At 45.4% G+C, this 26,351-nt stretch overlaps 1 protein-coding gene across 3 annotated transcripts in view; it reads left to right on the top strand.

The window, feature by feature from the left end:
* The window catches only part of Stk35 (serine/threonine kinase 35), a 31,953-nt gene extending 9,042 nt beyond the window's left edge, over nucleotides 1-22,911 (top strand). The window contains exon 3 of one of the 3 annotated variants that reach the window (XM_021656112.2): nucleotides 17,587-22,911. In XM_021656112.2, the coding sequence (XP_021511787.1) occupies nucleotides 17,587-17,660 (74 nt within the window). In that variant the 3' untranslated portion in view covers nucleotides 17,661-22,911. The other 2 variants (XM_060371927.1, XM_021656111.2) reach the window with 2 other exon arrangements.
* Nucleotides 22,912-26,351: the final 3,440 nt, after the last annotated feature.

The raw sequence follows: 26,351 nt of genomic DNA, 5'->3' as shown, positions 1-26,351 counted from the left end.
TCCCTCCCTCCCTTCCTTCCTTCCTTCCATTTGTTTTTGAGATAGGGTCTCAACTATGTAGTCCTTGGCCGTCCTGGAACTTGCTATGTAGACCAGGCTGGCCGCGAACTCCTAGAGAGCCACTTCCCTCTGCTTCCAAAGTACTAGGATTAAAGGCATGTGCCGGCACACACAGTTTCAGTCTATTGTCAAAGTAAGACATCTGCCTACTTGGACTTAGCTTATAGGACAATTGTTGTCCAATGACTTCCACCTAAGGGCTCTGTTCCATCAGTTGCTTTATGAAGAATATTGGGATTGGCATGGCAGTGCCAGTCACCAGCTTTCCTGGTTTTGAATCCACATAACCTGAGATTGCCTTACTCATCTGCTTCAGATTTCACTGTCCCATCAGGCTACATTTTCTTAATCACATCTCCCATTTATTTATACCTTCCTGATCACCTGTCCCTGTGTGCCATTATCTTTTTCATCTCTGCCCGTAGTTCTTGCATGTGTGTGCCGATCTTCAATGGAAGTTGACCTTACTGCCAGTATTCCACTTATGATCACTACCTTCGTAGAGCCAGGGGCATGATACAGACCTAGCTTGGACTAGGCATATGGTGAACTAGGAGAAGACAAGGATGGATGGATTGGAGTGTACTTCTGAAATAAAATTGTAATGCCATTTTGTTTGTGTTAATTGCTTACGCTCATCAGGAAAGAGCAAGAATGCCTGGTATGGGCTAGCAGTCATAGAAGCTGGGCTGATATCTAAATGGTAATAGCAGAAACAGCACACACTTTACACAAGCTTTTTGTTTGCTTTTTATTCTCATATTTCCATCAGCCCTACAAAGAATTGATATTTTTTCAAACACTGGTTTGAAAAAAAATATAAACAAAATGGCCTCAAAGCCAAATAGGTGGCAGTAAACATAGACTCTTAAATTCATATCCCAGGTTCTTGACACTAGGCCCTAATGCCGCTGCCATACCTTGACTTGTTCTGTATGGGTAGAAGTGGACTGTGGGCATAAAACTTGCTTGGTGCCATTTGTGTAGATCCTCTTGGCACAGTTATTTGTTACCGTCTTCTTTCTTTACTGTAGTGATCTGAATGTCCACTCAAGCTCTTTCCTGTCCTTTGGTTTAGGAGAAAGGATCCTGGGCTATGCTGAGGAGCCCTGCTATCTCTGGTTTGTCATGGAGTACTGTGAAGGTGGAGACCTCAATCAGTATGTCCTGTCCCGGAGACCAGACCCAGCCACCAACAAAAGCTTCATGCTACAGCTTACAAGCGCCATTGCCTTCCTGCACAAAAACCACATCGTGCACAGGGACCTAAAGCCAGACAACATCCTCATCACAGAGCGGTCTGGCACCCCCATCCTCAAGGTGGCAGACTTTGGACTGAGCAAGGTCTGCGCAGGGCTGGCACCTCGAGGCAAAGAGGGCAGTCAAGATAACAAAAACGTGAATGTGAATAAATTCTGGCTGTCCTCAGCTTGTGGTTCAGACTTCTACATGGCGCCCGAAGTCTGGGAGGGACACTATACAGCCAAGGCGGACATCTTTGCCCTGGGCATTATCATCTGGGCAATGATAGAAAGAATTACTTTTATTGACTCTGAAACCAAGAAGGAGCTCCTGGGGACCTACATTAAACAGGGGACTGAGATCGTCCCTGTTGGTGAGGCGCTGCTAGAAAACCCAAAGATGGAGTTGCATATCCCCCAGAAACGTAGGACTTCCATGTCTGAGGGGGTCAAGCAGCTCTTGAAAGACATGTTAGCTGCTAACCCACAGGACCGACCTGATGCTTTTGAACTTGAAACCCGAATGGACCAGGTCACATGTGCTGCTTAAACTCCAGGGCTGAACGTCTTGGGTGTTTTTAAACTAGGTGAGTGCTTTTCTGTTTTTGTGCATACACACTCCCTGGGCTGGCTCTGTGTCTGTGCTGGGCTGAACTCTGGAGTTGTAGAGAAAATGCAGGGCCAGGAAGAAGTAAATCTTGTTGACACAGATTGGCCCCCAAATCTTGGTAATGGAGATAGTACTCAAATTATTTGAGTACAAAATGAGAAGTGGAGAGAAGTCTTCCCAAGTTCTTTAGAAACCCCTTTTCTTATTATCAAGTAATACATTCTCCCTGTAAAATGGTGCTGAAAGGAGCACAGTTTTTAGAGAAGGAACCTTATTCCAACTGTGTTTTTGCTGTTCATGAGTCCAGTTCTATCCACATAGGACCTTGTGCTGGAGAAAATTGGGACTTGGAGAGAATAGACCAGTTTGGCTTAGTGTGGAATATAGGTAATACCGAGATGGAAGAAGACAGGGACCAGCTAAGATAAAGAACGGAGGGTATCAAGAGATTTGTTTTTTTTCTGTCCAAAACAGACTAGACTAGAGTCTGAGATGTGGACAAAGGAAACTAGAAATCGACCACCATATATGCTAGGTATTTTTACAAAACATACTGTGATTTATCTCATCCACTTATATCAAGGGCAGGTATATCTTACTTGAATTCACCTGTCCCCTATTTCCTAGATTATCAGGATGGCATGGTAGAAATAAGCTGTATTTATTTTGCTTCTGTCTTAAGGCGAAGTGGTTGTGGGGAAAGTGCTGGTTTCATAGGACCATCCAGCACAGGGCCTGGCTTCTCTTCCTCCAAACCTCTGCAGAAAATGAGTTGTACTGAGCAGCATGCATCTGTCTTGTTCTCTGTAGAGTTGGCTGCCAGTGCTCTAACTGTATTTCTGACGAAAGCTTTCAATTTCCATTCTAGCCTTTGCATGTTTGAAAGACATAAGAGAAAGGTTGTCATCAGGAAAAGGGCCTGAATTTAGGTTAGGATTATGGGATTGTCCCAGTTGGGAGCCAAGCATCTGTGGATCGGCACATGAATTTTGTGGTGGTTTACAGGGCAAAATTGTAGCTAAAGAGAAGTGTAACTTTACCTAAAAGAATTAAGTTCCCTTGAGAGCAGTGGGAATAGTTAGGGACTTGATTTGGGGTACATGTCCTAAGCTCTTGGGTCATTTCATTTTGCAGTTCCAACAACTAATCAGTGCTGTGCTTGTGGTGCCAACTTGACTGGCTTGTTTTGTGCTGTCCTAGCTGAGCACTTTGAATCGCAGGACGGGCCCCAGCTGTGTGACTGGAGCCCCAGGCTTCTGTTGTCAGATGAGCTGTGTGTGCTTAGCTAGAGGGTCAGAAGCTCAAGTTGGAAAGGGCCTTTGACCTAGTTTCCCCCTCAGTGCCAAACTAATTACATTTATTCAGTATTTTTATTGGGAAACATTTTGTTAGATACTGTTTTAGGCATAAACAGTACATTAGTAGGCAAAACCAAAACTTTTCACTGTTAGAGTTTATATTTCATTGTGAAAGCTGACTGTGAATGCAGACCTTCTGTTTGGAAAGGCTAAGTGTTGTATGTAGATAGGGTCTTTTACAGGGACAAGATCAGGGTGGGTCCCCTGACAGTGCCCACCTCTTGAGCACATGCGAATAGTTGAGAAAATGCATCCTAAGTTTTTTTTTTGGAAGAACTGTCTCATGATAATGAGTAGTATACTGATCTGGAGAATGAAAGTGACCTAGGAGAGGAGGATGTGTGCACGAACAGAAAACAAGTGTGTATGACAGAAGAGGGTGATGGTCCCTTGAGGCTGGAATTACAGGTGGTTGTGAGCCGCCTGATGTGGGTGCCAGAACCCAAACTCTTGGTTGCAAAGAGCAACAAGCCCCTTAACTATTGAGTTCTCTTTGCAGCCCCCAAGAAACTTTTTTTTTAATGTTCTCTTTGGATGAATGAATGAATTAGTAACAATATACCAGTTATTGTCATAAGTAATTATATTAAGAAAAATAACTTTTAAATTAAAGATGACTAGCAATCTTTTTGCAAATCTTTTTAACTCTCACTTCTTAAATAGTCTCATTGGCTTCTGCATTATAATATGGTACAGACAATGTATCATGTAACTTCTGGAAAACTCCATTGTGTATACTAAGGGAGAATGAAAGTGGAAAAAGCAAATAATGTCCTGTTATCACTGTGAAAACTATAGCCTCATAAATTCCCAAACTGCATAAGCGGATAGAAGCAGTAATGCAGATGGCTCTTTCTGAGGAGTTTGGCTGTGAAGAGAATATGAAAAGTATGTGGTAGTTAGAATTTTGCACAGAAATGGATTTGTTTGAGAATGGTCCCAAATGAAGGGCTAGAACTTGAATACCCTGGTCTCTAGGTAACGTTGTTAGACTTGTGTCTGGGAATGGTAAACGTGCCTGGCCCAACAGCAGCATGAGAAGCTCAGTGAATGACACTTAGGTGAGTGGTGGTTGTTGCTGTTGCAACAATGAAAAGGGGTAAAAAATACACTTTGGGCTGGAAAGGTAGAATTCCCATGGAGAGGTAATCAATACAGTGTAGGGACTGAGTCTTCTGTCTGTGGTTTATTGGCTATGTGATAACCAGGCTGGTTATTTCACCACTATGAGCTTTGGTTTTATTACCCACAAAATGGACCTAACTATATATTTTATAAGTGTTGTGAAAGTGCCCCAAACAGATGGTTTCGATGAAGCAGTAGATTTTAAGTGTGTACTTAGGCTGAGATGAAAGCATGCTATGCTTAGTAGCTTTGCTTCTGTAAGAACATTGGTGGTTTGCCTTTAAAATAAGGCCGTCTTGACCTGTTGATTGTTCTAGAACGGCGTATCTGTTTTTAACAATTGCTCAATGTGGCCTGTCTTTCTCCTTTGTCACTTTTAGAAAAGAGCCATTTCTAATGAATCACTCATAAGCTTTATCCCAAGCAGGAAACCAGCCAAACCGAGGTTTCTGTGCCGCAGCCCACACTTTACCAGGGAGGCAGTGATATGGAGGCCTCTGTATTAATAATCAAGCCTGTGGTCCAGTACACACATTTCTGTTACTAGGGCCATTTGAAGCCAAGCTCTTGGGTGACGTATTTGGAATGGGCAGCTAAAGCCTTCTTGAAGGAAATAAGACATTGTCTGTGGAGAAGTGGGGTCATAGAAAATGGGAGCTCTTGCCAGTTGCCTACCATCAAAGAACTAGGTGTGATTTTTGTTATTGTTGAAGGTTATAAAGATATTAAGGTGTAGAGTTTAGATTTTAACTTGTCTTCAGATATCTTTATAACTGAATTCAGTTAATAATTAGTGTGGACAGCCTAACTTTAGCTGTCAAGTATTCCTAAGTGCAGGCAGGAGCTAGAGAACTTAGTAGGTTTCCCGTGGGAGACCTATAGTTTCTTCTATGAGATTTAGTGTCCTGGTGTAGGAAAGCCTCAAGAAAAGATGTGGTGGCTAAAGGGCCAGGGCCTTTGGTCTCTGTCCCAGAAGTTGATTTTAGCCTTAGTGTATGGAGCATTGACTTGGCCACAGTACACACCCCCTCGGTGTGGGGACAGGGGGAGGGACTTGCCATTCTGTGGCCTGAAGTAGATTGTTAAACCCACAAGAAATAAGAATGACTTTTTTTTTTTTTTTTTTTTAAGTAGAATGATCACTTGGCTATGGGGGATCCATTGATTAACAGGGTTTTGTTCTTGTTTTTTTTTGTTTGTTTGTATTTTTGTTTTTTTAGGTTCAGGCAGACTTAGAACTTGTGAGTCTTTTTCTGTCTTAATCTCTTTTGAGTCCCTATCTATACAGGGACTATCTAGAATCAGGGCTGTGTCTTTTGTCTCACCAGCTCTTCATAGAGCTGTGCCAAGTGAGAACTTTGGGGGAGGCGCCATATTTGTCTCTCTTGTCCCAGGAAATAAAAGCTTTGCTTTTGACTGTGACTTTGGCTTAGGTTCCAGTGCACAAATAATGTCCCTTGGGGCCAAGTTTTTCTAGTTAGTTTGGATTTTCCTCCATAGCTGAGGAGGGCTGATGTCAGGTTCAGGCAGCTTCCTGGGGCATCCTGTTGCCACCTCTTGATGTGTCCTGCTCTCAGACAGGAGGAAAGCTGAGCTGTCCAATTTGGTTTGTGCACCCACCCATAGGACCCCTCTGTTCCTGCAGTTTAGATAGATATGCAAGTATATGGAAGTAACAGGCCTGCCCAGGGCCTGTTGGTATCAAGGCTCAGACACTGCTCATAGACTGTTAGCATCCTTGACTCCACCCAGCAGAGATCTCATCCCTTGGGCAAATCTGAGGGACTCTTATAATCATCTAGCTGCCTGAAGATTTGGCTTTCTTCCATCCTGCGTCTCTTGGGGCCCCAGGGACATGAAGACACTTCTACTGACCAAAGTAATAGCTTTATGATATCAAAGAAGCCTCCTGTGAGGGGCCTGAATTAACTAATTCAGGGAATAAGTTGTTATGTACTTACTGTTCTACATCATCTATCCAGTCATGCTATTTGCCCTCATTATGTACATGAGAGAGCAGTGGTTCACCAAGAATCAGAATTTGACACAAGATATGTGGTTGACAGTTTCATCCTTCCATTCTGTCTTCGGTAGCTTCTTGAAAGTCACATTTGGGTGAGTTCCTGCTTTGAAGCAGGTAGTGAGTGGGTTCTCTTCCAGAAAGCACTACACTTATGGCCCTGCAGGCACAGTTCCTGTGGGTGTCCTCCACAGCTGCATCTGCTCTTAGCTGTGCACACCATAGCAGGACCGCCAGTTCAGCCATTTCTTTTGGTAACAGCAGCCTATGTACAGATAGATTCCTTTTGAGTTACTGTGACATTAGCAGGGAGGCAGGCTAGGATAGAGACACCCATATAACCAAGGAGTGTTCTCATTCAAGCAGTGCAGCACCGCCTCGAAAGAAGAGAAACTGCTGTGACATCCTGGCAGAAATCCATTCCCAAGAATCAGCCAGAACTTTCAGGTAGATGAGGACCCAAAGCAGAACAGCAGGGTTGCTATAATTCTCAAGGAAAGATCTCCCAACTCTTTCAAATCCTGACTACAGCTGAGGTTGCCATCATTCTTGTCTTACTTTGATGGGTTTGGCCGCCTGCAACCCTGTGTTGAAAAATTCCAGGGCCAAGTCAGGCAAGCAGTAGCTCATTGGTGACATTGATTGTTTAGAATTCATTGTTGTCTCCTGAGAACTTGCAGTTTAGTTATAGGTGATGGCTCAGTGAATAGTAGGGAAGCCTATGTAAAGGGGTATTTAGTACTGGTTCTTGAGGGAATTTGAGAATATCTTATCATATGAGATGTGAGATCACTTGAGGCTTTGTTCAACAGAGGACTCAGGACTAAGGCTGCTGAGAAGGGAAGGGTGAAGTTCCTAAGAGCTGCTGCAGGGTTTCGGGCCTGGGGAGAGTTCCAAGATTTTATCTTGACAAAGTAGTGAAGAACAGACATGTTGCCAACCCTTCTTCATTTCAACTAATACCTCATAATATTACAAGATCAGAAGAAATGGAGATTTCTTTCAGCATTTCTAGGGCTCAGAGGCATGGCAAGTCTTAAAAATGCCAACCAAGTTTAAAATAAATCAATACTATAAAACACTGCAGTGAATTTCCCAACTTTAAAGGAATTTCACTTTCAGTAAGAGCTACCAGGGGAAAGCTGTAACTCAGCCTGCAACATAAACAGGTCAAAAAGAATTCTGTATTTTGTTTCTTTGTTAAAGAAAATGATGTCTGGGGACTTGGAAGGCTGTATTAGAGCCACCAGGCACCCCGTAAGGCATAGTAAGGAAGATAGAAATGCTTGCTTTCCACCTACAAAACTAATCTTGATTTGAAGCTGGGGAAGGCATCTTGTGAGTGATGGCTGGATTTTTTTTCCCCTGATGTTAGAGGCATGGTACGAGAGCAGTGATGGAGGAAACAGATTGGCTGTATCATTTTGGGTTTTAGTATTTATCATTTTGCCCAGTGAATAAAATTACCAAGATGTGAGGCAGCTGGTTGATTCTGTATCTACATTCGTCCTCCAGGAAAGGGGTAGCCTTAGCACCCCTCTGCTTTTTCTTTCCTACTTTTTATTGAACATGCCTAAGACATGCCCTTCTAGAAAGCTGAAGTCTAGTATAAATTTCAGACGTGGAGTAGGAGTGTGCTGTTCTGAGATTTTGGCAGATTGCACAGACACTGCCAGCAGGACCAGCCCCTTGTACCAGACATAAAGAAAACTAGAAGCCACAAGCGAAGGCTCATTTGTTGTTAGTAACCAGATTGTCTGTTTGGATCTGTTGAATGTTTGGAAGGAACTCTCCCTTTGCATGGGGCAGCAGAAATGGGTATGAAAAACACCACACCCCAGACAAACAACAGTGTGACTTTTTACCTTTTTATAAAACTTGTTCTGGGGTTTAAGCCAAGTACCCAAAGTGAAGTACAGCTGTCACCACTGACATAGTCCAGAGGTCCTCCTCCCTCCCCAGACCATGTCAGTGTCTAGAGTTGTATAAAAAGCCTTTGGAGAGCAGCCAACTCCATCCCATTATTACAGAAAATAAATCAATTTGCCCACCTGTTCATAGAGCTGTCGTTGATGCTGCAGGCAGACTAAATGGGAATCTTTGGTTGACCATTGACCTTGGGAGAAAAGAAGCTGCTTTGGAAGGTGATTCCAGTTCTTCCCGTGTAAATACCTTAAGACAGCCATAAGCAAGGAGTTTCCTGTAACTAGATTGTGATTCTGATCAGATGGAGAACTTCAAGCCATTGTTGCAGTCCTCCTTAGCTGTCTTTAGGGCTCTTAAGTACAGTTATCAAAAGCTTAGGGGTGCCTCAGTAGCCTTACCTTGTCCTCCAGCAGGTGTAGGAGAGGCTTATTTGCTTACTTCAGTATGCTTTTACACCTTGGTTTGAAAGACTCAGTCCTACAGAGGGGCAGGTCTTGGCAGTGGAACCCAAGAACACCTAGGTCCTCTTTCTTTGCACATAATGAATATATGCATACCACAGCCCTGCATTTGTTTGCCTTTGCAGAGAAGGAGGCCTGCCACAAGCTGGCTCCTTTATTATGGGGGAACCATAAGTGGGATGTGAAAGGGAACCCCTGCTGCTTCCTCAGTTTGCTGAGCTTGCCAGACTAAGTACTCTCCTGTTTAATCTTGTTACAGCCTTACTTACGTCTTTGGTGTGGCTGCCCTTGTCCCTGTTCTCACTTCTACTCCAGAGAGGAAATGATTTGCCCTGTGAATGACAAATGCTAGCTAACTCAAGGGATAGAGCTCCAGCCCAAGCTCTCCACCATTGAGCTCCCAAAGAGAGGCCATGCAAGCAACCCCAGAGCGATCCTAAGCTGTCTTAAGGCCAGTAGCAGCTCAGAGAGAAAGAGTCTGTCTTTTGTTGAAGTGGCAGGAACATTCGGGGCTCACATGTCTAGGTGCACTTGGGGAAAGGCAAGTGGCATCCTGCACAGAACTCCATGAGCACTGGCAGAGTACCAGGAATGTATGCAAAGAGCTTAGCCCTGGGTTGGCTCATACAAAGGTCAGATATCTCTGAGCTGCCAGGGGCTTTGATATCAGCCTAAGGAGGAGGAACTTCCTCTTGCATATAAGGTGGGGCCGAAGAGTGGGTGGGACCATGCCTCTAGCATCTTAGGAGGGTGTGTCAGACCTGGGAAGTAGCTGCAGTACCACACCTGGCAGGATACCTCTCTAGAGGGCACAGGTCCCTTTCAGAGGGAAAGACAACCAGACAGGCACCTGGAAGCCCTGTGTTTCCACAGTAGTGACATTTAGAGACTTGTGGAATCTTCACTTAAACCACAGTCCACCTGCTTTGAGTACCTCATCTCTCTCCTGGGCTGTTTTACCTGAGAAAATGGCAGCTCTCACAGTACTGTCTCCATTGTAGTTCAGCAAGCAAAGGATTCAGTAGTGGCAGTGCCACGCTTTACCCCCATTGTGGTATTTTGCCATACCTTTATAGGCTAACCATGAGTTTGACTTTATCTCTTTCGTAATGATGTGTGGAGCACTCTTTTCCCCTAAGAAAGCCACAGACTCCTTAACGAGGGCCCCCAAGAGTTTCCCTTGGTCTCTTGGCTTCAGGCTGTAACCAGAAGACCAGATGGTCTTTTTGCCCAGGCCATTCTGGCCTTCAGTCTTTCCTTTTATAACCACAAATTGTCCTTTCACCATATGGAAGAGTGACCTCTCTCCTTTAGTAACAAGGACTTAGGTGGCTTCCTCCTGGTGGGAAAGTGTCCTTTGGGGGAAATCCCAGGATCCTGCCTTTTCCCTGGAGCCCTTTCTCTGCTAATCATAGCAGCTACAGTTGAACCTGGTTCTGTGGGGACCAACTGAGGCATTTAGCCGGTTTTTATTTCAGCCCCACAATAAGCTTGAGGAAGGGTATTTGTTATGCTTTTTACCTATGTAACTGCCAATTTTATCAGAGCTGTTTCTAGAAAGAAAAATTTTCTCTTGAATCTAGGATCTGTTTTGGCTAAAGTGCTAAGCAAAAAACAGCAGCCCCAGCCCCAAGACCTATTTACTTCTTAAAGGCCAGAACAGAGTTTTCAAGGGGCCCCAGTTCTCAGTCAGGATGACTATTAAGTCAGTAATAGAGTCAGTGTGATCACTGCCATATAATGACCAAGTGTCCACGCATAAGAACGTCCTGCTCATGCTGTTGCCATTGCCTCACACACTGTTCCTATGGAGCTTTCTGATAGAGTTGAACCTGAAAAGCTGGTGTGTTTTCAGCAGCATGCTATCCTGGCTTTAAATTCTGCTCATGTCCTTTCTCTCACCAAGTCTTGCCTGATGTCCACTGGGCCTGGCAGCTGTGCTTAAAAAATGTCTCTGAGGGAATAAGGTGGCTGTGGGTAGAGCTTTAGACAGTGGGCCACAAGTTCTGCTTGATGACTTCAGGGAAAAGGAAAAGTCTGGTATACTGAGGTGAGCTTGGCCGCACCCTTTCTCACTGACCTGATTCTTCAGCATCTCAGCCACACAGATTGTATTGCTTACCTATGCCTACCTGCAAAGCCATGGCCAGAATTCCACTTTGGCTTTTATGTCTCTGATTTGTTTTTGCCTGCATAAATCAGGCTCCCCACCTTTCATTATTCATTGTGTCATGGATGCTTCTCAGAATCTGAGAGATAGTCTACAGGAAAACTGCATATGACTTACACTGTGAGAGTTTAAGGCCTTTCAGGAATTCTAGAACTCAAGATACATTTCTGAGATTAGAAGAGCCATGGGTTAAAACTCCTTTGTTGTCATTGAGCACTTGGTGAAAAAAAATGAAGTCTCTAGAGGAAAAAGCTATGGCAGTAGAAGCCAGGCCTCTCATCTCTACTCTTGTCACAATGTAGAGATGTAGATTTTTTTCTGTTGCTTGTGACTAGGACTCCACCTAGGAGTCTGTGCCCAGGTGGTAATTTTGCCTTTCCCAGAAGCTGTGAGGCCAGGTCCGTCTGAACAAAGTGTGTGGGATGTAGAGTCCTTCTCTACCAGAATTCCCATTACTACCCCTGAGCTGCTTGTCAGCTCAGCAAAGCCATTAAAAAAAAAAAATACTCTTTATTTATTTTCCATCTTACAGATTGCCAGATTCTAATTCTGCTCTTGACATGAGCCATGTGTTCTGCCTGACTTAGACTCTAGGGACATAGTCTGAAGCCAGCCCCCTCTCAGGTTTGCCACACCTGGGTTTCAGGAGCTCTCTCCACATGGACAGAGTATGGAATCTGCTTTCCCTTTGAGGGAGGTTTTCACTTCGAACTAGGGAAGAAAAGGTGGAGCCAGGAGCCTGTTTATACAACTAGTAGACTATCTGAATGTCAGAAAAATCCACGGTCTCCATATGCTTCATTTCTCCTGTCCACCTCCGATGCTAACAGAGACAAGGAATGTATATAGCTTGGTGCCCAAACTGTGCAGTGGCAGGGTTGGGCGCAGTCTCAGCTCTGACCCTTGCCAGATGTCATAATGTGGAAAAGTGTCCCAATCTTCACATGTGTGCATGAACGTCCCTGGATCCACTGGCTGCTCAGATGCTCGGTGTGAGTGTGTAGGTGCTTGGCAATGAGGTAGGAACTTAGTCAAAGGTGAGAGTTTTTATAATTTTTTTTTCCTTAAAATGTTGTCTTGTTGAATCTATCTGAGAAGTTTGTAAATTAGTGTATGTTGCCATGTATACTGATTTGGCAGTTTCTTTCAGTCGCTCAGCATGTGAGCTCATTGTAGCACCTAGCACTACTTGATAATCTGATAGCCGTAAGAGAATCAGCAGACTGTGGTCTGAGGAATGAGATTGAGGGGCACAGTGTGGGTAGTAGAGGCTGACTGTCAGGCCTGCTGGCTCCCTGCAGGGCAGAGTCCTTGGAAAGACTGTTCTTTGGACCTGCTTTCTGGGAGAAGGTATAGAAAGGGGATCTGGAGGGTTAGATAACAAAGATTGGGAAGGACGCAGAACAGTGGTAAGTAGCTAAAGCCTAAAGCAGAAAGGAGGCTCTTCCTTAGAGAGAAGGCTGATTAGAGACGGTGTTGTAAGTTTTGATTGAAGCTGGACATGGTAGTATATACCTGTAATCCTAACATTTAAGAGGCTGAGGCAGGAGAATTGTCTCTGGAACCATTATGGCAAAGATTCATATCCTCTGAGTGGAGCTCACCATCATTTATTGTCTCACCTCATGTGGAAGGTACAAGATAGTTCCTGAATTAATCTTTGACTCATGAATTCCAAGCATGTCAAACTCATACCTGTATTCCTAATACTCAGGGAGTGCCTTGACTTGAAGACCAGTCTGAGTTCTAGGCCAGTCTGGGCTGCAGAAAGAAATCGTGTTAAAAAAAAAACAAAAAAAGTTCTAGGCAGTCCGCTCTATTACCTTAAGAGTCCAAAATGACCATTAATACATGGCATTGCACCATGTCAGCTAAGTCGTGAAGAAGTGGACAAGAAGATGGACTGCTGCTGGCAGCTTGCTGGAGTCCCAGACTGTGTGTGAATATTAGGTAGGAGTAAAGTAAGGAGCCTGGCTGCAAACCTTCAGACATCTCCTGTAAGAGCACACCTTTCCTTCATGGAGTTCGGGAAAGAGAAAGCTGTATTTCATGTGCCATGCTTTTAAATATGTTTCAGAAGATAATGCAATTTATTAATAAAGTGTAGGGGCCAGTGAAGGGGACCAGTTTCTCAAATTGTTCCTACTTACTATCAACAGTTGTTTAAAGAAATGGCGTGTAGACATAGGGGGAGAGAAGCTGTACTTTTAGAATAAAGGACATCCTTTCTTCTGTGCCTGTAGGTTAAGAATGGGGGCAGGGGCAGGGGCAGGAGGCTGAGACACTGTTAGGTCTCTAGCCATATTTTCCCATCACTTGCTCACCTCTGCTCCTTCTGGTGTCTGTGCTCTAAGATGCTAATGGCTTTAGTGGGAGGAGTTTGTTTCTTCCCAACTCATTGAATAGAACAAACGCCCGGTGGGCTATGGAGGAATGCTTGAGTTCCCGGTGGCTGACACATATTTCCACCTCTTGTACTCTGGGCATATAGCAGGTGCCTAAGCTAGGCCTTCCACGAGTTCCTTGCTGAGCTCTCTATATACATAAAAGGATTAACTGTGTTTTAAGCCATAGCACTTAGCTGTGTGTCTCAAAGAATGAAGTATACACTACAAAGTTACATGATAAAAGCAGAGGCTTTGGAAAGAGACTGGCCTTGGTATCATCGATTGTGGACTCTGCTCTCCTCTGAGCTTCAGCTTCCTCCTCTTTAGGGCCAGGGTGACACTATCTCCCACCTCAGAGAGTTGCTGAAAAATGTAAATTGTGATTGAAAAGCTTTGGAGGAGAGTTGAATGTTACCTCACTGCATTACCTATAAAGTTGCTCAAAAGATGTTACAGAGAAATTAGGTTGTACTGAGGAAACTTAGTCCAAGATCTGAAATAACAAAGGTAAGGATTAATAAAAAGCCTGACACATCCCCTTCTTTCCCAAGGCCCTATCTAATGTAAGCTGTCAGGACCAGTGGCTCTACCAGCTTTGAAGCACACAGTAAAGGTCCTAGTGGGAAAGCTGGGCAGGTTCTAGTTCATTGCTAGACCTCTGTTCTCACTTGGAGATGTGAGCCAATTGCTCCTTCTCTGGGCCTTTCCTTTGGAAAAAGTGGTCAAGCTTATCTGACACTATTTGTGGGATGCAATTACAAACTATGAAATCCACTATACATGGTTACCATTCTACATTGCGCTTAGCAGATGTGGTTTTGATTTTTCGGGTGGGCTCCAGGGTTAGAGGTCCCACTGACAGCAACAAGGAAGACCCTGGTTGATGCTAGGAACCACCTCATGCTATATACCCTGGTCACCAGGGGAGCCAAGGATCGGCACCTGCTAGGATGGAAGGTGATAAGCAAGGGCCTACCAAGGCTGAGACCGGCACTGTTTGTTGTCTAACAGGCATTAAGGGCTGGCTGCTTCAGCTCCAAACCAGATGGTCCTTATTGTTCTTGTTGGGGTGCCTCTCTATCTTCCTGTGGGTGTACTGTGTTGTGGGCTCCCTGGGGAAGGTTTATCTGTCTGTCTTCTGTTTCACCTACTAATCTTCTGAAAACACAGGCAGAAAGCAACAGGCAAAAGCTTGGCTGGGGTAGCAGCCAAGTCACCAGGGAGTATACGAGTTTTTTCCCAAGTTGAAAACTTGGGAGAATTCTCCAAGTGGATTTTGGGGAAATCATCTTAATTATTCTTCTTAGTAGGGGAGCAGAAGCTTCCTGTGAAAAGTAGGCCTCAGATCTGAGTTACTTCTAGACTGCATGCTCTTGGGTCTAGTTAATTTTGGTACATGCTGATTTTGTTTTTTATTTTTTAGTTGAAAATATTTTTTTTCATGTAGTACATTTTGAACATGGTTTTCCTTTTTCTCAGAGTCTCTCCACTTCCCCCACCACCAAACTCCTTTCTTTCCTTCTTTAGAAAGCAAACAGGCAAATAAAAAAACAAAACAAGCACAAAACAAAAAACAAAGTCAGGCGCATACCTGTAATCCCAGCACAAAGGGACACAGAGGCAAGCAGATCTGAATTCAACCCCAGCCTGGTCTATAAAGTCACTCCAGGACTACACAGAGAAATCCTGTCTCAGGGGGAAAAACCAAACAAACAAACACCCCACAAAGCCAAACAAACAACCCAGTATTTAATTAAACAAAACAAATCAAAACCCAAAAAAGGAGAAATACATACAGAGACACTCAAACCCAAAACCCATAAAAATATAAAGTCAGAAATGATAATTTGAAAGCAAAAGACCAGTAAGATTTAAAAAAAAAATCCAGAAACACTGTTGAGTTTGTTTTGTGTTTGCCACCTGCTGCTGGGCATGGGTAGTAGGTTTTCATATGACCCCTCCAATGGTCCGTTAGCGTTAGTTGTCCCTCCCTGTATTTACTTCTTCCACCTTTTCTTTGCCTTTCAGGTTAATCCTCCCATTCCAGTCTTACACACACCCCATCTGTCTATTAACTATATATCCTATTTCCTCTTTTTTGGGGTGGGGGGGAGATCCTTCCCTTACTCTATAGCCAACCTCTTTTCAGAGAGCATGCTTTTTTATGTATGGATGTTGGGTCTGGTTAATTTCAGTGCATTCTGGCCTTTATGTACAAGTCTTTTTTTGGTGGTTGTTTATTTTAGTAATAGTTTATTAAAAATAAGGACAAGGGGGTTTCTTGGTTTTAGTCCCAAGTCAGAGGTCCACACCCGAGGATGGCACTCCTTGCTGCTTGCTGGCTGTCTTGACTTAGGTAATCCTAATAACGTCCCAAAGGCCTCATCCATCCTAAGACCACAAGTTTTCATCACCTTATTACCTTTGCAAGGACTTTAGCCGCCATTGTGAGCTGTGGAGACAAACTGTGTTCCTGTTTCCTACCATGCAGCTTTGTAACCTCCGTATTCCACTTGATGCATTAATAGGCTTCCTGCTGATGCACAGATGTCACCCATCTCTCATTCCTCAGTATAGCAGTGAGCTGATAACTCATTTAGTCCCTTATTTTTGGACTTTGGAGCTATTGCCTCATAATTGAACATCTTTATTCTTGAACTCTTTTCCATAGCAGTGAAGATAGGTCTTCAGGAGTGGAACTCCCAGGCTCTAGCCCTCAACACACCTGAAGTTCTGGCAGCTTTTTTACCAGCTGCTTCTCTGAGGCTGCTTACATTCCTCCATCAGTGGAGGATGCCCTTTCCACGGCACCTACAACTGCTTCTGATGGCTGAATGGCTGAAGGTATATTCAGAGTCTAGCTGGAGTTACTGGCAAAGGAAAAATGGGCGCATTGACTATTTCAGTCCTATACTTGATATTCATTCCACTCAAAGTCCAAAAGGGAAAGAAGGCTTCTAGAGGAAGAGACATGACAGGCCCACTCTGGTGTCTCTGTGAGTGAGCTAGGGCTCCTGCTCAAAACCCTACACTATGGACCCAGTGTTATCTGACTGTACTGACCACAGCTCAGTGGAGAGGGTGTACACTGAGCTGGAACCAGGGTGCACTTCTCAAGCCAAGGACGACAGTCTTGGTGTGTGTATGGAGCAAGGAAGCTACTGAAGGGTTACAAGCATACAGGGAAGGACTTGTTTGGGTCAGTCATCTAGGGTGAACTAGGCACTTTGAAAACCTGAAAACATTGCTGCCCAGATGACCTGCTCTGCCTAAGACAAAGCTATACTTAGCTATGTGATTAGGTGGCTCAGAATATGGGGATGTCCCAAGGCTAATCTCTATAGGCTTTTGTGTTCTAGGTTTCCGTGAAGGGCAGCCTCTTGTCTTAGTCCTAAGGCCTGGCACCAAAACAAGCTCAAGTAGCAGCCAATGCTCATAGCTCATATTCTTCTAGGTATTGGTTGTACAATTACACATAATGATGTTTCAAACAATAGCAGACAGTATACAGTGGTGGTCCCATAAGTATACTCTGTTCAGGCAGCTCTAATTTCATATACCATTAAGCCATGCACAACTGAATTTATGTAATTCTCAAAACAGCCTGTGACATGGTATAGATTATGAGACCAGAGAACAAAGGGCTTGAATATGCAGTCACCTATTCATTACTGTGACACAGTTGTGTCTCCAGAATGGGACCTATCAAATGGTTCTGGGAAATCTTCCTCTGAGTCCACCTGACTTTGGAGGGAATGTGGTCTCTTTAAAATCTGTTGGCTAACTTAGTGTAGGTTTTCAGATGCTGAACACCATTTTCCCATCTGTAAAGAAGGGTAGTGAACTCCTGCAAGGGTTGCTGTGAGGCTCTGACAGCAGTTATTGATGAGGGTGGAGAAAAAAAGGCTATGTAGAACTAAGACCACCAGGCTCCATTGGGGGCAACCTATCTGGGTTGGGTCCTCTGTGGTACCTGGAAGCTGGAGTAGGAATAAGGTATCTGATTTGTGATCAGATTGGCAGCTGAAGTTTTAAGTTTCCTCTTCCAGAGTCTGCCCTTAGTCATATGACCTTGGACACATCAGTTTCCTTTCCTGAGAAATGACAGCATGTCTTTACAGATGGCAAGGTAGAGGCTCCTTAGCTTACTCCACGGGGCTTCAGGGTCAGGTTGGTTTATGTGCTGGCCCTGCACCCTCACCTGCTGACAATGTCTACTGTCTTCCAGGTCGATCCTTCGGGACCCAGTCTCATCATGTCTCGGACAGATGGCAGAGGGTACAGGTGGCGGCGATCTCCTGACAGCTGGACCTCCCACAATGTGAAGCTTTTGCTTGGGTTTCCCATTCTACCTTTTTATTTTTCCCTTATAATAATAATTTTTTTAAAACATTAAACCATCAAGACTTCTGAAGAGCAGAAGGCTACACTCTGGACAGGCACCTTTCTATTGTTTTGAGTTATTTTGTTTTGTTTCTAAGAACATTGAATGTGGACAAAGCTTATGCATATATTAACCGTTAATCCGTTAATCTTAAGTTAGGAAGCAATTTTGGGTTTATATTTCATGTTCTGTTTTCTTTCTTACACATCTCTAAGTTGTGCTTTAGAATCCCACTTCCCAAAGACATTCTGTCTACCCAGAGTTTCGTGTTTCTCCAGGAAGCAGCCTCTGAGTTGCCTCCCTGCCAGATGTGGGAGCTGTTGGACTCATTGGATGGGCTGGTCCTATCAAGCCCTCAGGCCTCAGGCAGGGTCAGAGGTGAAGAACCTCGCAGAAGAGGAACCCCTGGGTTTGGCCAGAAGGACCTGAGAAAGAAGACCTAAACCATAGGTTTTGGTTCTCTTTAAGTTCTTGGGAGCCTCAGGCCATACTAGGATTCACTGTCTTAGGAATTGCTTCCCTCTTCTGCCCTTTCCAACTGGGGTCCCTGAGGAGGGAGATCAAGAGTGATGATCCCATCACTTGGAAATAGAAACCCAACCCCACCCTACTTGCACAGCCTATCTTCTGTTAGGACTGTTGTGCCAATCCTCAGTCAGACCTAGTCTTCCTTGGCCTCTTGTCAGTACTATGAGGCCAACACCTTTCATCCTCTGCCTCCTGAATTGTCTTCCCAGTGTGCTACAAGTCCAGCCTGTCACAGAGACTACCTAGGCCCCAAGATCCTTCTTTGGTCCTTGCAGAGTATCCTCAACTGGCTGCTGCCAGCATTTTCTCACGGTGTGGGAGGTGTGCCCTATGTACCAGGATCCATGGTGTCACTCACCACTGGGTGGCACTGTCAAGCGCCATCTCTCTTACCCCCAGGGACTTCATGTTAGGTGATCAACCTTTATGTCACTGTTGTCTGATGAGAAGAGAAAGGACCCGCCTTGAATAGGGAGGTATGGGGGAGGTAGGGATGCCCATGTGGCTACTTAGAGGGCCCATATAGCAGCTAGCCATCTAAAGCACCCCAGCCTAGATCCCTGTGACAACTGCCTCTGTCTGCAAAGCCTTTCACTCTGAGCTCCCTTGCAGTGTTCTTACAGCCTCCTGAGGGAAGGCATCCTCTCTCCAGCTGTGTCATGGGCCCCACCATTCTCTGGTGTTGCCCTCTCCTTCACTGCACCTTTGGTTGCTCTAGAACTCTTCTAGACTTGCCACCTTGTTCTGTCCACACGGGATGGGGTCTCTGGACAAGGAAAGAAGGTGTCTGTTCATTCTTGTTTATTCCTAAACTAGCATAGGATGGATAGGGAAATAAGAGGCCAAGGGGAGCTTTTCCCTCATGCAGGGGATCCCTTGGCCCTGTAGTATGGGGAAGACAAGGCCAGCACAACGTTGAACCCTGCTTAGCTCTGTCCACAAGCATTTTTCAATCTCCTCTCAGGCAGCTCAGCACCAAAGTTTTTCTCCTCTTGGCCAGAGGTCTGCTGCTGTTCTGTGGGTGGTAACCTAGGCCCGTACTTGTGCTGTGCTGTGATAGCATCTCCTCAAGTGGCTTTTTAAGCAGCCTCCTGAGCCTAATCAGAGTGGCACCTGGGAGGGTGGGAACAGCAGCACCCTCTAATTGCAAAATACATTCCATTTCTCTTCTTCTGCCCTCCCTTCCTTTGGGTGCTGCTGGCTCTTTGTGCCTGAGCAAATGGGAAAAGCAGTCTCTGAGCTCAGGACCCCAGCTCTTCCCTGCTGCAGTCCTGCTCTAGGTTCCTAGCTAAAGACTCAGGCCTAGCAAATCATCATTCTACCTACCCTTTTCTTTCCTGTTCCCTGCCCCTTAGCTCTTGGTCTCACTAAGACGTGGGCTATAGTGCTTTCCAACTGCACGGTATTTTTGGTGTCAAAGTAGCCCCTGTGGGCTGCAGGTGGGTATCCCGTGAGTAGCCTGCTTCCCTGCACCTTATCTTCTACGACTCCCAGCTGGTTCTGGCCTGGAGATTGCACCTCTTTTTCTGGCTCAAATGAGAGCCAGGTCTTGAGCCCCAAGTGCCTGTCCCTGCTTTTTTTCTTCCCTCCCATGCAATCTATGCTAACACTTGCCAGCTAGATGGAAACTAGCGCTGTAACATGCTTGCTGTGCTCTGGTCGGTGAGTCAGCCCCTGGTGGGCTCTGTAGTTAGTCTTCTCAGAGTCCAACTCCCTGTCCTTCTTGGTCTTGGGATCAGTACCCTTTTCCTTTGTCACTTCCCTCTTCTGCCTCTATATGGGTTTCAGGCCTGCCAGTAGCTCTGTGGGGCATCATCTCAGGTGCCTCTAGGCTTGTTAGATCTGTCCACATCCTGCAAGTTTGTGGAACTTCTGACATTTGTCCTTTTTGGGGGGCTGTGAGGATTGCCTGTTGGGAGACTGTTCTGGCCTCAGTTCTCTGTGCTCAGAGCTCAGCTTCCTCTCAGTGAAGGGGGTCAGCAGGACAGATCATAGTGCCTTATTCCATTGTCCTCCCCTATCCAGACTCAGCCAGAAGCAGGCATCTGTCTTCTGGGTCCATTTGTCACTTGTACTCATACTCTCCCACCTTCATATAGCCACAGGGGAAGGAAAACTCTGAGCCCCTACCCACCTCCTGTGGACTATAGCTGGACACACCTCCCTCTAGCCTCCATGGCCCTTACAGCAGCTTCAGACCAGGACCAAATGCTGCTGCCCACATATGCACACTGCCTTCGCCCCTCCCTGCTCTTACCTCTGGCCAGGACGGCACCCGACTGCACCATCCAAACTGGCACCAGCTAACCCTGTTCTGGTCACAGGAGACTAAGGTTCAGGCCATACCCTCACCTAGCTTGGGGTCACTGAGGTAGGGAGTAGGAACTCTTATTCTCTCCTTGGAGGGTTTGCTTTTGGGCTGCCTGAGGGATGTTTTAATGTTTACTTAAAGAAAATACCCTGTTTACAGCTCGAGGAGAGGTGCGTCCACACTAGGTGAAGATTTGACTCTGGGTAGGCCTGGCCTCCTTTGTATCACTGCCAGTAGTTAACTCCAGTGGTAGTGAAGGCAGGGAAGCCCGGAGCCAGCAGAGGCCCTCGACTGACTCTGCTTCCTAGCCCTGTGGTGCTAAGACCACTCCCTGTCTTCCTCAGCCTTCTCGCCCCACTATCCCCACCTCCATTTCCTTCCTCCCAAGATTCTCAGCCCTTTAACATATCACTATTTTAGAAAACCAGTGTTTGCAGCAATAAAGTTTTATTATTTTTGCGTGAAGAGGAAAAGCGCTGTGGGAATCTGTTTTTGCTATTAGCTGTTTACTATTTTAGAAGACAGCCCAAAGGGATGGATTATATGTGGGTTTTAACCATTAGGTATCGTTTGGAAACATGGCAAGAGCAAGAGTCTGACTGGGATCCTCCAAGGAGGGGAACTTTACTACCTTTGCCTTATTCTGTCCTGCCCCTTCAGCCCTGCCCACTGTGAGCTCTTCGCACCACTCTTGCTCGTCTGCATCTCCTTCCACATCTGGGGGCACTAGCCACCCAACTCTAGGTGGGTCTTTGGGCTACCCCTCCCCGGGTTCTCTCTCCGTGTCTGACAGCTGCTGGGCATCTACCTCAGAATTGGCTAAGTGTGGTCCTTGAGCTCTCCAGGTCAGTGGTCTCAGGAGGTTGATGCCTCCGCCTTCCCCGATTCTGAGCTAGTCACAGCCTTCAGGTCAGCACGGCCAGCTGGAGGTGGAGGGAAAGGAGCCTTGTCGGGGTGCGCGCTCTGGAAGGGGAACCCAGTAGGTACTCCACAGCGTTGGCTGTCAGCATCCACAGCCATTGCGGTGGACAAGTCAACAGTGGCCCCTCGGAAGGAGGAGAGTACCAGTAGGAGTGGGCCTTTTTTTTTTTTAAATTCACATGAGACCATAGGAAGAAGGAAACCTACTTAGGGGACATTTTCTTTTTTTTTTTTTTTCTTCTTCAAAACACTTAACACCCCAGGGGCTGCTTGACTTCAAAACTGGAGGATATTTCAGTTATTCTTAATGCTCATGTGGCTCAGACTTGGTTTTGAAGGGAGATTTAAAGCCAGGCACAAGGTTAGTTTCAAATACTAGTTAATCTTTTTTTTTTTTTTTTTTTTGCACAGAAGCTGGTAATTTAGGACCTATGTGTGAACAACTTTATATGAATATTTTTTTGTACTTGGGTTGGTATGATACATTATATTTAAGTTCTTTGAACACTGTGGATTCCCCCTAATGTGTATGAATGACTGAAGCTTTGTAAATTAAGGGACGTTTGTGTGAATAAAGTTATTTGATGGGGTTAAAAAAAAGCCATATGCTATTTGAAAATGAGTGTTTTGTGATTGTTTTTATTGCTATTTGGTTTGGACGATTAGAAAGGCCATAGCATTGTTACCAGGGTCAGGGTTAGAGCCGGGGCCCTGGCATCTGTGACGTGCTAGACTTGCTGACCTGCCCTAAACAGGCCAATTAAAGTAATAGTGCAGAGCTTGCCAGCTGGGACAAATAACAGCCTTGATGCATCTCTTGTCTTTCCATGTGCTGTGGAAATACTGACGGCTGCCTTCAGAGCAAGCAAAGCCAAAACAAGAATCAAACACTGTGGGGGGTGGGGGGGGCCCTCTGAATACTTCGTAGTTCTTTTCCTGAAGGTCACCTTTGGGATCTAGTAGAGCCTGGAAAGCTGAGCTCTGACGCTTGGCACAGCAGCACTTGCTGAAGCTCACCTGTGTAGTCAAGATTAAGGTTTGACATAGAGCCCACCATTGTGGGTCTTACCCATGGACATCCGTGAGTCCTGGAATGAACAACAGAAACACAACAGAAAAGGAAAGAATCAGGACACTGGTGTATGTGTTAGAGGAAAAGACTTCTGACACAAACTTGGACTGTGTAAACTCTGTTCTAGACCCTGGATTTAGGGTCGAAAGCCTTCTTCAGAGGATTCTCTGTCCTTGACCCTGGTAACCACTGTAACCACAAGTGTAGTGGGTTTTCGTGTCTGTTACTGTGTGTCCTAAGATTTTTTTCAAGGCATACACCCCCAGACCTTGCTTTTGTCAAAGTTTGAAAGAGGCTGTATCATTTGTACATTCCCAATAAACGCTTTTTTGCCATATCCCCTTGGAGTTAGTTGAGTGGGTGTGAAATGACTACTTCAGTGCAGTGAAAGGGAGGGAGAATAGCCAACAGATTCTTTAGATTCTGATCACTGATCCAGTAAGTAGGTGCACAGCCCACACCTGGCAGGATTAAAGGAACACAGAGCAGCTCTGCTCTTTACTGGCCCTTTAATCTTGGGCACTTAAGTATGATGGAATGATTAAAAGGACTACAAAAGCCTTTTTACAGGAAAAGCATACCCTTCCATGAGCATTCTCTCCCAATCTTGTATCTTCAACACTGGGGTTAGGTTGTGACGTGTTTCAGCAGGGCTGACATGAAGCTTGAGACACCTTTGTAACAAAGTAAAACACTATGCTCCAAGGTTAGAAGTGTGTTATTTAGACCTTTCGGGGAAAGATCTAAAATACTGTCTTAGTTGGACTTGGCACTTTGATTAAATACCCAAACAGAAACAACAGCCAAACAGAAACAACAGCTGGGTGTGTCGGTACTACCTTTCATCACAGTACCAGGAAGACAGGCAGGCAAATCTCTGGGTTTGAGGCCAGCCTGATCTGCATAACAAGTTCCAGGTTAGCCAGGGCTGCATAGGGAGAAGTTTGATGGGTGGGGTTTGTGTGTGCTCAGCTGAAGCAGGAAAGGGCTATTCTGATTTTCATCTAAAGGTTGAAAGTAAGGTGCAAGTGCTTCAAACAGCTGATGACATCTACCAAAGGAACAAAACAGTGGATGGACTAATGCAAAAGTTTGCTTTCTCCATTTAAAGTACAGGATCACTGTGCGGGATCTCCCCACACCTCTTCATGTAAGTAAAAAAAGACAATCTCTCACAGGGATGCCCAGAACCCCGTCGTAGAGTCTGGCAAGTCTACACTGACCCCCACTCTACCCCTTGTCAATGACACATCTCACTGTAGAAGGCACTCAGTCCAACTTGAAACGTCTACATAGTCTTGAAAGGGGTGTGTGTGTGTGTGTGTGTGTGTGTGTGTGTGTGTGTGTGATTGCATACATGTGGGTCGCACAGATGGATATACATGTCAGGACACACGGAGCAGATGAAGATCTGCTAAGCCACCTCAGAAGCCTCCTTTCCATAGTCTTTTAACAATTTCAGTGCTTTAAAAGTCTACAGTCTTACCTGACTTTCAACTTAGAATAGCATAGAATAAACTTTCCTCGGAATCCAGCCATAACAAAGAATGGTCATGCCAAAGCAAGACTTAAAGCCAGCACAGCAAATACAAAATTCTACCGCTCTCTACTGGTGTTTGAGACTGTGGTGAAATTGACTGATCTTCAAAACAAAACAGCCTTCAGCTCTATGGCCTCTTCAGTTGTTCTAGTAACTTGCTTTGGCTGACATCCACAGTCCTGACATCGCCAATGTCCCGGGTATCTCCATTGCTTCAGCTTCATGTTTGCATACAAATGGCCTCTTGGGACCTCTTCACAGGGATCCTGACCCCGTCGCAGATTACTTGGCCTCAGCCGCTCTCAATGACTCCTTCAGTCCTGTGTTTTTCATGCTTTCAAAACCAGTACCTCTTGGAAAATACTTCCAACAGCTCTGCCGGGGACACCTTTACTCCAATAAATGTCTCTTCTTTCTAACAACTACAGCATTATTGCTGTCAGCACCTTCTCTGCTCAAAAGTTGAAACTCATGCCTTTCCTCTGCCAGACAAATGAGCACATAAGTCTTTACACTGGGCTTCAACTTCTCAGGACATGGACAAAGTGAAGCCAGACTTGGCCAAATATCACATGAAAGACCCCTAACCCAGTTCCAGGTAGAATTCTTTGCTCCCCTCAGAACCTCATGAAGTGGCCTCCCACTCTGTGTTTCTCAGCATTTTTGTGTTCCAAGCTCCCATCACAATGGCCCATTCTGCTTTTAGTACGTGAAGGAGGGCTTTCTAGTCCAAAGGCCCAAATTCTTCCATGTGTGTCCCAAAAACCAGTTTCAAAGGCCTAAGAACCACCAGGCCGAGTTTGCCACAGCATCGTCCCCACCTGGTGCCAGGCTCTGTTGTAGTCTCTTGTTGCTGTGGTAAAATACCTTGAGAAAAGCAAGTTGAAGGAGGAAGTTCACAGTCCTAGCTAGACAGCCAGGACGGCAGGAGCTTGAAGCATGACTAACTACACATCGCAGCAGAGGACAGGGAATGCATGCATGCTTGTACCCAGCTCTGGTTCTCTACACAGTCTAGGATCTCCTTTGAAGAGGCCCCATCCAATATGGCTCTCCCTACATCTACCAACAGAAGATAACAGGTATTCCCAGAGGCTCATCTTCCAGGTGACTAGATTCAAGCTGACACCACTAACCACTATGTCAGTGCTCATGTCGGTGGAAGGAGTCATCCAGAATATCACGAATCCTGCCCCTCCCCCAGCTTGTTTGTTGTTCAGCTTCAGCCCCATTAGGTGGCTTAATAAACATTTGCTTCCCACCTACTCACTGCTGTCCAGAGCTTTTGTTCCGGAGGAAGAAATTGGGTGAATGGTCTGCCAGGGTGGGCGAGAGGGAGACAGAAATGAGGCCCTGGAAAACAATCTGGAGGGTTTGGAGGAGGCCTGGTGACTGTTCTGTCCACCTGGCTGCCTAGCCAAAATCCCACTCCAAACCCTGCTCAGCCTGCAGTCTCAACAGCCCAGGGTTTCCCCTCAGCCTCCGGTCATCCAGTGTGGAGCCTTTCCTGATGTCTTCTAACTCTATAGCCAGGCCTGAGGTTCCAAAGGAGTTCCTGTGGCACTGGGGCCCAACTTGGTCAGTGTCCACACAATTTCCTTCTAAGAGCAGGCCAGTGGCCGGGAACACTATGGACTTCACCACACTTAAATTTCTCCTGCTTGCTTCTGGAGCCTTGCCACCCAACATCCTTGTTTCTGCCAAGTCATCTTGGCTTTCCCGCTGTTTCTAAGCACACAGGTCGTTTCTACCCTGAACCTTTGCACCTCTGTTCCCTCTTGACACCTAAGGCCCTTCCTGACTTATTTAAAGAAACAAGACCCCACCATCACTGACTCCTTAACATGCTTCCTTCTTAAATCACATCACTATCACAGTTTACTATATAATCTACATATCTACAATTTGCACATGTATATAAGTAATCAGATATAGCTATTAATCTGTATATGTGGGGCCAGGTTCCACCTCACACAGCTACAACAGCTTTTTGAGCCCAAGACTCAGGGAACATTTCTGTACAGGCCCAGAGAGATTGTCACAGCCAGAGAACAGGGAGTTTGCTATAGTGTTGTGTCTTGAAGGAATGTCACCCATAAAGCCTCACTAACACAACTGCCTAAACATGAGCTGAACAAGGACAACAATAGACATGCAAGAAGGTTCATGAGACCTCAGCCCTACACAAGAACAGAATAATCTTCCTCGGGGAAGAACATACCAGTTGATCATCTAAT

This window comes from Meriones unguiculatus, chromosome 18 (assembly GCF_030254825.1).
Source record: "Meriones unguiculatus strain TT.TT164.6M chromosome 18, Bangor_MerUng_6.1, whole genome shotgun sequence".
In the NCBI taxonomy this organism is placed as follows: Eukaryota; Metazoa; Chordata; class Mammalia; order Rodentia; family Muridae; genus Meriones; species Meriones unguiculatus.
This window is presented reverse-complemented; position numbering and strand designations above follow the sequence as displayed.